Source organism: Sarcophilus harrisii, chromosome 3 (assembly GCF_902635505.1).
Source record: "Sarcophilus harrisii chromosome 3, mSarHar1.11, whole genome shotgun sequence".
NCBI classification, from domain to species: domain Eukaryota; kingdom Metazoa; phylum Chordata; class Mammalia; order Dasyuromorphia; family Dasyuridae; genus Sarcophilus; species Sarcophilus harrisii.
The window spans coordinates 483,365,607-483,377,759 of NC_045428.1; the positions used below are offsets into that span (position 1 = coordinate 483,365,607).

A 12,153-nucleotide genomic window follows, 5' to 3' on the forward strand; every position below is an offset into this window, starting at 1 on the left:
TTTAAAGAAGCTAAAGTGGGTGAAGCTCTTGTGCCAACATCAATCACTAAAATTGTCCTTGAAATATATGAAGTGCACATTCATTCAATATTTTTCTTCAACAACAGGTATTTTGCTGAATGGGACGTGGTTACAGCTCAACAGGTGCTCTCCGATTCCCTTCATCCAAAATACAGGTGATTCTTAAGGTCTAAGATTCCTAGAATTGATGTAATTGTTTGACCATAAACTTCTGTTCTTGTGTGGCTTGTACATTTGACTAAATTGGTTAAGAAATATTTCACGGATTGAAATTGCAAATTTGTCTAGAGCTAGAAGTAGATGCTGTATGTAGGTGCCTGTGGCTCATCCACATCCACAAAAACCATAGAAGTGACTGGCTCTATGAGTGGGATTGGGATAGGTCTAAAACTAGACAGAAATAACATTGAAGACCAATTTCAAATAAACTGGGTAAATTGTAGACACTCTTTTGTAATAATCCAGAGCTTCTATAGCACCTTCTGAAAGAGGGAAGGAATTAGAAATACTCATAGTATTCCAAATTGTCATGGAAGATAACCTAGAGGTTGACAAGAAAAGCAATAGAGATAGCAAAAAGAGTAGAATGGTTGGGAGAGTAGTGATAATGAAAAGAGGGGCAGAGATTCTTAAGTTTGCTTGCTTTCATTTTATTTCATATTCTGGTTTTCAGTTCATTTGTACTTTTTTTAATTTACCCTTTAAAAATTTTCTTTTCTTGTACACATAAAGGGAGGTCACTAAAGAAGAAATAAGGTATTTTTCTTTGAATTTTAAGTTATATTTACTTTATCTCATTTCTAGAAATTTTATCTAAAGCAAGATTTTTTTAAAATTGTCTGATTAAAAATCTTAACAAAAGCAAGCAGTTCCAAATTGCTTGTTTTAACATATCATTTATCTTGGGCTTCATCTTAGCATATTTGGCAAGCTTTCTTAGGATGAAATTCAAGGGACTGGCAGAAAATATGTCATAGATATTTTACAGAATCTTAATTCAAAATGAAAGATAACATTTTTTAAAATCTTCCCTAGAACATTGAAAATTCCACCATTTGTGGCCATGATCAAACCCAAAATAATGAATAAATTCTGAAAGTTATATGTGGTTGGGGGGCAGGGTAAGAGAGATTGGAGAGATGAGAAAAATGTAACCCTTTAAATGTATCTGCCTTCCCTAGAGAATTCTCCTATTCAAGCATTTGCCAAACTGAATCTGTTTCATATTCATCAAAATTACTACCAGTAATATAGAGACTAGATAGTGGTTATAGATACTGGTCACTGCATTTAAAAGAAGCTCCATTGTTTTATGGCCACAAAATTACCCATTTTTTTCTGCTCTACCTCTTAAAGAAGTTAGTTTGTTAATTAATGTGTTTGTTAAACAAAGTCAAATTATACTATAGCATTTTCCCCTGAAAGTGCATAGATAGAGTATTTTTATTTCCTCAATATGATACTTATTTTAGTCTGAGTCTGACTAATGGATCTAACTGGCTAGGGTTTGTTAAATTATATGGCACTTCACAAGTAAAATATGCCAAAGAGAATTGCTTTCTTTCTTTTCTACTCCCTTTTGAAAAAAAAAAAAAAAAAAGCACTACAAAAATATAGCTATCGCTTAACCTCATGTGACCAATATCTAATCACTCCTATAGAATGTATTCTACATTGCATGTTATTGGTACAGAAGGATTCTAAATCACCCAATGATAAAACTAATTAGGGATGTGCTCTGTGAGCACATGGCTGGCATTGCCAAAGGGAGCATCTGACAGAAAATGAAGAACCTCTTATGGTTTGTTCTGGGGGGGATAATGGAAATGCATTATTCATGTTTTTAAACAAGCTCTTTGTTTTTTTCTTCCTTTATGTAAGTCATTCCCAAAGCAAGGCATCCTAAATTGTGTTACCTAAGGCTGCAATAGGCTGTTGCTATACCCATACATATATTTTAGTCAAAATCTCTTTCCTCTGATCCTCAATTGTTAGAGAAATCTTAAAGGTGAAATAATATATGGATTGTGAAAACATTGCTAAATATGACCTGATTCAAAAATAGAAGATAGCCCTTTAAGAGTCACTATTCTTTTGTTAACAATGGGAGTAAGGGTATCTAAACTGTCAACACAATTAGTGTCAAGTCCCAAACTGTGAGGGTTTTGGACAGAGACAATAGCCTAGCCATGAAAAAAATATTGCTTTGAATACATGTGGTCTTTAGTAAGTAGGCATAGTACAAGCCTGCTCTATTTGCTTGCATCACTCAGATGCAAGAAACTTGAGAAGCAAGAATAATAGATTTATGTCCTTCAAGAGAAAATTTTCCTCCTAGCCATTGTTTCACTAGTGTCTGAATAGGATGAAAGAAATCAAAAGATGTTCTTCCTGTCTGACCCTCATGTTTGATTTATGGCATCTTAAAAGTCATACAATGGATTTTCTCTGCTTGGTAAATGATCTTTTCTTGTTTTCCTAGTGTTAACACAACTTCAGTTTGATAAGTATGGTAGGGGCCACATTGGTTATTTTTATGATTTTGCCACAAAGGAAGGAAATCACATATACGAACTTTTACCCAAGATGCTTTTCTAAATTTCAGCCAAAATTTATCTTATTTTTTAAATTTAATTTAGAAGGAGCTTCCTTTGCTCATTTTCTGTTTACGATGTAGTTGCTTGTGTTCTGAAAAGCTATAGCATGTTTTGACACATGTTATAAATTTATTTTAAATTGTAGTTAGCAGTTCGCTCACAGGAATAGAAAGTGAATACATTAAGGTAGAGTGGCAAAATATTGCTTTACTCACTACTTGAGAGTATGATAGTACTGCTTTGTGCTTGCAATACTTTATGTGTGTGTGTAGTTTATGTGAATATATTATCTATGTGGGTGTGTATATGGGAAGGGCATGTGTGTGTGTGTGTTTGTGTGTGGATTGTTCTGAAAAAAATACAGCATGTTTAAAAGACTATGCTAACAACTTCTAATGTCTCATTGTGAGAGAGAAGACCCTGGGGTCACAGAGCCAGATGAATGCAGACTGAGGCAGACCTTAAGAGAAAGGCTTTACAATGACTAGAAAAAAGGCTGGATTTGGAATAAACCCTGAATGAATCACTTAAAACTCTTTAGTCCTCAATTTCCTTATTTATAAAACCACAAGTTTGTATTAGATCATTTCTAGTGGGCCCTTCCAGCTCTAATCAATGATTCCATTATTCTTGAGAGTATATTCCCAGTGTTTGGCTACATGCCTTTCATCCAATCAAGTTAAGTCCAAAAAGATTCATTATCAGCTGAAGGAAAGTTGATAGGTAATGAATTTTTTGGACAAAGCAATTCATGAACACATGTATTAAGGCATAAGGGAGTATTAGTTGAAGGAATGCCCACATCAGTGAAATAACAGTTCTGTTGAAACTTTGCATCATTTCAGGAAACAGTACCAACTCCATGCTCTCAATGTTAAGTGAAAGATATGAACATTATTTTGTTCAGCTACAATAATTCAATTTAAGCCACCAATCATTTGTTGAGTGCCTATTGTGTGCCAAGAACCCTACTAGATGCTATGGAACAAATTGTTATCTGAGAAAATACCTTAATAGGTAAACATCAGTATTGGTTTATTTTTATCCCACACTAGAATGAATTCAGTGTCTGTGTTGGAAGTGTGAAAAGTATCGCATTGCATAGATTTCCACAGAAATTAATCATGAATTTTAAAGTATATTCAATTACAAAGGGAAAATGAAATATTTCAAAGTTGGGTTACAGATGCCATAAAAGTATTTTGGTTAACATTTTAATGTGAAGAAAAATAGAAAATGGCATATATCAATTACAGAAAACTTAATTTTTCAGCAAATTCAGCAAAGCAGAATGGGAAAAGAAAAGGTTGGATAAAGCAATTGGGTAAGTTTGTAATTTTGTACAAAAATTGAAAGTTTAAGGGACTGGAACCATGTGGTAATTTTTTGAGAATCTACTATGTATAAGGCATTATACTAGGGACTATAGAAAGCAAAAAAAGAAGTTCATAATCAAATCCTAGTCCTTAGAAGCTAAGTGAAGTACAAAAATCCATTTAAAGGTTTTGAAAACATTTTAGTTGCATATTGTACTTATCCTTTACCTAGGTAGAAAAATATAGAAAGTTGTAAATGTATATTAATTATTTTTAAAAGCCCCTTTTTAAATTTGCATAAATTAAATGCTAGGTTAATAGTAAATAACATAGTGGGCTACTAGTAAAATTCATTTCAAGAGCTTGCCAGGCTATTTGACTTTGATTACAATGACTTTGGAGTGGTCCTTAACTCCAAAGTTATTCCTGAAGGGGAAGTTTTTAGTCTTGTGTAGCATTGATATAGCCATGGAATATTTGAGGGTCTTAAAGCTAATTTTCTTTCAGTTTCAATGGATAGAGACCAAGCAGCAATAATATGTCCTCAGCAGGCATGTTGGAACAAGATATATTTGTTAAACTGTAGTGTTTGCAAAAGGAGGGAATCTGTCCACCTGAGAAATAAATTTAACTATATTGCCTTTAAAGGGAAAAAAAAATCATGCTACCCATTTCTGATGTGCTAAGCCCCAATATTTAATGTACAGTAAATAGTGTGACTGGCTTTTTACAGGTACTCTTTTGCCATTGTGGGCATTAATATTACTGACCTGGCCTATAACCTGCTGGTAAGCGGTGCTCTGAAAACTCATTTCTACAATGTTGCACCTGAAGCCCCAACCTTGTCTCACTTCCAGCAAACTTTCTGTAAGTTGACTTTTGTAATATTGCTTATTAATGTTGGCTGCTATTTTATTTGAGCTTATTGCTTAAATTGTCAAGGACTAGCCTCCAAGCCGTTTAATACTGTGGACTTCCAAAGAGAGAATAGCATCCAAATAGGAATATTAGATTTTTTCAATTGTCTCTGGTTTTCAATTTTCTTTTCTTATTCTTAAATAGAAAGAGAAAAAATTTAAGAACTTCTATTTTGTAACTGTTTGGGAGGTTGGTGAAGAATATGAACTCCTTCTCAGATTACTGCTTTTAAATGAATAAATTTCGAATACATAGGATTTCAAATGAAAGCAATTATATTGAAGTAGTTATTAAAATATTTTAAAAACTAATTCCATAGACCCCAGGTTAAGAACTTTTGGTCTAAAGGCATTTTAAAAAATACCAGCTCCAGATAGTCACTTAATCCCCTTTGCCTCAGTTTCTTCAGGTATAAAATAAGCTGGAGAAGAAAACCCCAAATGGGGTCAGGAAAAGTCAGACTTGACTGAAAAAAAAAAAAAAACAACTAAACAATAACCAAAAAATCCAGTTTTTCTTTATTAGTCTTCATGCTCATTCTTGGGGGGAAATCTTACGTTCAGATCATAGAAAGTTTGAGATTCTGCCTTCCTGAGATTAGTCATCCACCTATATTTTGTGCTTTATCTGGACTAGAGATGTGTGGTCGCAGCATGGCAGAATCTTAAAGTTGGAAGGTATTTCAGCAATCTTTTATTTCACCCCATATTTTAATAAGAATCTCTTACAAATCATCCTCTACAAGTTCTTATTCAGTTTGCTTGAAGACCTTTAGTTTGGGCATCCCATCTAACTCCCTAAATAGAGCATTTTGATTTTAGAAACTCTAATTGCTAGAAAATTTTTCTTTATATTCAGCTCCATTCTGCCTCTTTACAACCTCTAGCAGTGTTCTCACTTCTTCCTTTACAGTAAGAACAAACAAAACAAGAAATCCTCCTTTCATGTAATATCCTTTCAAAATTTTGGACACATATTATGTCCCTCAAAGTTCTTTCAGTTGAGTCTCTATCTTAAGGACGTTCTCTTTCCTGATTGCCATTCTCCACTTCTCTGGAGTGCTCTCCAGTTTATCAAAGTTCTTACTAAAACCATGGCAAGAGTTTAGAAACAAATAATTTAATAACTATTTTAGTAAAATTAGTGCCTTTATTCAAAGATTTTTCTCTCCTGCCCAACTAGTATATAATTAGCTCACTTTGTTTTCATTCATGTGTTCCATAGATATCTTTTACTCTTTCTCTCACAGACAAATCCTCAGTTGTTATATGGCATGGCTTTCTTATACTTACCACGCATTTCTCCATTGCCCTTCAAATCACCGCAAATTTTTATTCTTTAGAGAATATGTATGGCATCTCTAATTCACAGCTTCATAGAATTACTGGAATATTATTGGTATTAAAATTTTCCTCAGTTAACATTGGTCATCACAAGATCACTGAACATAATCATCGCTGCATATATCAGGGAACCTCATATGATCTTAATGTATACATGGGATGTTCTTTTTTGGAGAAAAACTTTTAAGGCTATGTTTTGTGCTGCTGAGTCTAATTTTTAAAATAGCATGATTTTACTGGACTCCTCTTATAATCATTCAGTTGTGTGGTTGAAAAAATGTATACAAGGATCTACTACAGATTATATGTGAATTTCTACTTCTTCTATTCTCATGTTTCCACTATGGATGTCATCAAGATTTGTGCAGATAATTCTTACAAAGGTTTGACATTGATGAGAAGGCAGACATAAAGATCCATACTTATTTATGCTCTCAGGCTTTTTGGTGGCAGATGATAATGTCGCCTATGCATTTTTTCCAATCATTTATGCTCTTGCTTTGTTTTTAATATATTGAAATTTAATCCCTAATTGTTGTCAAAATTGTGCAATCACTAACATGAAATTCTTCTGTCTTTACTTAGTGGAGTCCCTTACTTTTTCCATCTTCAACTTCTTTGGTGACATTTCTCCATATTTATTTAGTACATCAGAGACTGAGATATTAGGGCTTCAATATTGTTGTTATCAGTAATGGAAATACTTTGTTATAACCCTGCTTATAAACCTGCTCAATTTTTCACCTGTTGTCATCCACCTTTATCTGTAAATGCTTTTTTGATGGTCTGGCTTAGTTTTTCTGCAGATTTGCTTTCCCCTCCTATCCTCTTCATTTCCATGTCCATAATGTTTGAAAATGTTTACTAAATTGTCTAAAATCCATTAGCCTATTGCATTTCTTAATCTTAAAGTATATTTTCTGAATTTTTAAAATTTCTTTTCTGTGTCTACCTATTCACTAAAGTAAGGAAGCTATGTGGCACAGTTAATAACAGTTGATTGGGTCTGGAGTCAGAATGACCTGAATTCAAATCCAGCCTCAGACATTTATTAGCTGTGTGCTAATGTCATTAAACCACTTTTGCCTCAATTCCCTTCAATATAAAATGGGAGTAATAATATTACCTACCTCCCAGGGTTCCTGTGAGAATCAAGCGAGAAAATGAATAAAGAGTTTAGCTCATTCACTGGCTTGTGGTAAGCTCTATATGAATGATGGGTATTATTATTTTATCAATGTATATACTTTGGCTTATTTTAGAGGATCTTTTCTTCATAGAATTTTTTGATCTCTTTATAATCAATAAACATTGTTGCATGACCTGTAATTACTTCATGTGGACTTCTCATTTGGACTCATCTTGTACTTTATAAACATTGTGTGAAATGATGTATGTTAAAGTGGAAAGAGTTTTGAGTCTAGAGGCTTAAGACCGGAGTTCAGATGCTAATGCCTCCCACCTCCTACTTCTTGTCTCTTATTACCTATGTGACATTGGGAAAGTCACTGTCTGGGAGCTTCAGTTTCCTTCTCTATAAAATGGGTGAATTAAGCTAGCTGGATTCTGAGGCTTGTTCCAGCCCTGGATCTATGATTTAATGATTCTGTATGATATTGGATTACTTAACCTAAGTCTTAGTTCCCTCCTCTATAAAATGAAGGTGATAAGATTAGATTGGCCTTTAACAGCCCTTCTATCTATAAATCCTATGCTGTTGTTGAGAGACTATGACATAATGGAAGCCTCAGTATCAAGAAGATGAGAGTTCAAATTCTACCTCTGATGCTTATTGGCAGGTCACTCACAACCTCTTGATGCTTTAGACTATCCAAGACTATAAATTGTTGAGCAAGTACAGATTTACCTTAGAAGATGAAATCAATATTTTTCACTGCATTAATTTAATCACGGGTCCAAATCCCCTGCCCAATTTTTAATTTTTTTTTTTTGCCTTTGGGCACATGATAAACCCAACTTCTTTGTCTCTTCAAAGAAGAGTTGTGAATTATCACTCCTTTAAGTGTTCTGTTTTTTTGGTGATGGTGTCCATAATGGTATGGTTCACTTCATTCAGTAATATTTTATATACATATCATGTATACATACAAACAAATTAAACATATGTAAAGATACATGTGTACACACATACATATGCGTATACTCTGTGTGTGTATTTAAGTTTTGTTTCATGGATCTCAACACACAAAGAATTCTTCACCTTCCTAGTTTTTAAGGCTTATCACTGGACAGCAAACAGGCAGTCTCAGGAACTATATGGAAGACTTTCCAGAATGGTTAAAATTGTATGAGCTAGGGTTTCATTAAAGAGAACCACTAAAGCAGTAGTTCTCATACTTTTTTATTTTAAGACCACTTTACACACATTAAAATTATGAAGAACTTCTCCAAAGAACTTTTGTTTATGTTGGCAATTTCTATCAATATTATACAAGTTGGAAATTAAAACATCATTATTTTTTAAATAATTTTGACCTCAGAGACACCCCTGAAAGGGATCCCTTAAAGACCCACAGACTACACTTAAGAACAAATTCATTAGAATATGGTCTTTGTGTCCTTTGCATCTTTATGACTTCTTCGAAGCACTAGCTAGGATCATTTCTTAAAATGAAAATTTCTGGAATGGTTAAAATTAGCTCAATATTCTGTAAATTTACTAAGTAATATGACTTTACCTTTATTTTAACTACCCATATATGAGTTTTAAATTTAAAAAGGAATAAAATGAAAGGGCTTTTTTATTAAGTATTTATAATGTATTCTTCTAAGAGGTTTTTCTAATATAGGTCATGATTTTATAAGTAAATTGTTTGGATCAAAAGGGTAATTGACAATGAACAAATGATGCTTTATCATGGATGTCTTGCTAACAATTGTATGTTTCTTAAGGATTACTCTGAACTGTTCATAATAGAAGTAGCTTTCTTATCTTTTAATATATTGTCATATTGAAATTTTAAATTATGCTTGGACAGATAAAAATTCAATCAAGCAGATGTCAAGAAAGAAACTGAATAATTTTGAAAAATTAGACTATTATGTTAATTTAATTAGAAGGAAAAAAGCAAAATAGAGTTTTTGGTCCTTCAAAAGTTATTCTAAATATAATCCATAGTCCAAAGCTAACAAAAATTATGTCTCCTATTATAAAAGAAATCATCATAATTTTACAACCTCTCATAAATGCAACATTTAATTATTTTTTAGGAAACCTACATTTTAAATAATTGTGTTTAAAGGCCTTCATAAATTACTGTCTCCTGTCAAGAAGTTTACTCTGAGTTCTCATTGGCTATGTCAATGGAACACTGTGAAGGCTTTGAACATAATCTCAACAACATGGCAGAATATCAGTAAAGGGGATTGACAAGGCTAAGAATCACAGTTTTTAAATCATCTATAAATAGGTGACAAATTGAAAATTCAAGAGATATAATTTCTGGGTAATTAATCATTTTATTAATTATGTCTAGTGAATAATAAAAGAAGTAGTCATTTAGCCATCTCTCGTAAATCAAAGATGGATTATGGTGGCTTCTTGTCCACTTTTGGAGGAAATGTCTGCATCTATGACACCACAGATATGTTTAAGGGTTCATAAAATTGGATTTGATATCCATGAAATTTTTTTTAAATAAAAGACTGTCAATAGATTTAGTAGAATTTTTTTTAGAGAATTTATAAGAAACCCATAGATAAGACCTGTATAATATACGTAGGCATGATAGAAGGGGAATACTCATACCAAGGAATTCATGGATCTATTATCTGTCCGTCCAACAGTAACTTTATTTCTTGGGATATTCCTTGGTATCTCTTGTACAAATAAGTTCCATTCTAGGAAAAAAATAATGTGTCATTGTAGTTTTATCCCTCTTCTCTGCCAAACAAGATGATTTTAAATTAGAGATTAATGAGGAGATTTTTTTCCTATTTTCTTAACATTATTTTCTCTCTCTCAGGTTATTTGATGCATGAATTTCATAAGTTTTGGATTGAAGAGGATCCCATGGACATAATGGAGTTTAATCGTGTGCGGGAAAAATTCCGCAAGAGAATCTTAAAACAGCTGCAGAATCCAAACATGGCATTATGCCCCCATTTTGCTGCCTCAGAAGGTTTAATCAATATGTAATCAATCACTATTATTCTACTGGAAAACACTGGAACACTGCCTCACTTATTGTGTTAGAGCTCTGCTTAAGTCACAACTCCCATACTGAATGACCATGGCAATTGTTTGCATGCTATTTGGTGCAGTATTTTTTATCTATTTTAGTTATTATATGTATCAGATGCCCAGATACTATTTCTGGGGGATCTGCCATCAAATTGTGCTCATATTGTGGCAATTTGCAGTGTTACATCTTGACATCCAGGTATGAAGAGAGTTTTTTCTATTTTTTTAGATTATTCCCCCCCCCTCATAATTCATTATCAAAGAATTGTATTTCTCTATAGCTGTGTTTTGTATATGTGAAATAACTAGCTGAATCTTGTACTGTGAAAGACTCTTAACTTATTGATATTTTTTTTTTGACTGCTGCTATTGGCATTCCAAGCCAAGTCAGTGCTTGGGCCTCATTCCAATGAAGTATATCACTTTAATGTAATGCAAACAGACACATGATAAGCCAAACTTTTCCTTGCAAGCATAGTTGTGCTTCATGAATATGTAATGAGGCTTACCAGATGCAAGCTTTTGTAGGGGCTACTCATTCAAAAGAGGGCAGAATTCCATTGTGATGTCTCCTAGTCATGATCCATCCTAGCCATCTAAATATCAAATTATCTTACTCCTATTACTGAATTGGCTGTGGGGCCTAAATCCATCTGTGATGCCTGAACACTAACAGAAGATGTATCCCTTCCAAAGGATTTTTCCACTGCCTGACTCCTATTGACACTTAGGCTTAGTCTACAGCCTGGTTCTGATCCAAACTCTTGTGTTTGGGGAATTGAGTGCTGAATGGGACAGCTTACTGTGTGTGTCGGGAGGAAGCATGCATGAATATTGTGTGTAAAAACTGGTGGCAAAAGAGAAACCTAAAAGATTCCCTTCTGCAATTTTTGCTTTAAATTAAAATTTTAATCCTCTATTATGGGATGTTACTTAAAAGAGGGAAAAAACAAATCCTGAAATGGTAACAATTAAAAAGAGGAGGAGGGAAATAAAACCATTTTTTAAAATACCCCGCCCCTCTCTCTTCCCCATTTAGTTTGGAATGATGAATGTAGTCTGTCAATTGATGTTTACCATGGTATTTAATACCCATGGTATTTTATACCTTCTATTAATTTTAGTATTATTAGAAGTTTGTGTTATCACTGGCATATGAAAATTACTTTTGAATACTGACCAAGTAATTGTCAGTCATATAAATAAATTACATGTCATTCTAAAAGAGAACTTAGTGGATTTGTTTTTTATTCATTTGTTCACACAGAATTTTTAGATATGCATCTGGGCGAGTGGGTGAGGGTTTCATAGGAAGGAAACTTGGAGTTGACTATATATCATATAGTTTTGCTCAGAGATAAAATTTCTTTGTTTTGTTTCAGAGGAAAAATGTCTTTTCAGAGAGAGTTCTTTGTTCCAACTACGACCCACGCCAATTGATGTTTTAATGAAAGAATGGAATTCAGTCTATTTTTCTTAATACCTGATAAGATTGTCTCACATAGGGGAGAGAGTGGATGAAGATGCAATATAAAAACTTTACTCTCTTTTATAGCTGTCCCATGGAACTTAGTGAGCATTTTACCTGCTTCTTGGCTGCTTTGCCTTTTCCAGGTATCTTAGGTACTTTTCTTATTATCATTCAAACATCAGGTGGATTTATTTTTCATCACATCTGTTATTGTCCTACAACCTTCTGAGTCTGGACAAAAGGAGGAGACAGTAATGTGCACTGATACCTGAGTAGCCCAGCA

At 33.4% G+C, this 12,153-nt stretch overlaps 1 protein-coding gene across 3 annotated transcripts in view; it reads left to right on the top strand.

Annotated features, from left to right (window-relative positions):
• Positions 1-11,632, top strand: part of ELMOD1 (ELMO domain containing 1) — a 72,929-nt gene extending 61,297 nt beyond the window's left edge. For 2 of the 3 annotated variants that reach the window (XM_012545045.2, XM_031961093.1), the window contains exons 8-12: positions 108-176; positions 754-777; positions 3,892-3,942; positions 4,668-4,801; positions 10,182-11,632. In XM_012545045.2, the coding sequence (XP_012400499.2) occupies positions 108-176; positions 754-777; positions 3,892-3,942; positions 4,668-4,801; positions 10,182-10,354 (451 nt within the window). In that variant the 3' untranslated portion in view covers positions 10,355-11,632. The remainder of the gene's footprint in view (positions 1-107; positions 177-753; positions 778-3,891; positions 3,943-4,667; positions 4,802-10,181) is intronic. The other variant, XM_031961094.1, reaches the window with a different exon arrangement.
• The last annotated feature ends 521 nt before the right edge of the window (positions 11,633-12,153 follow it).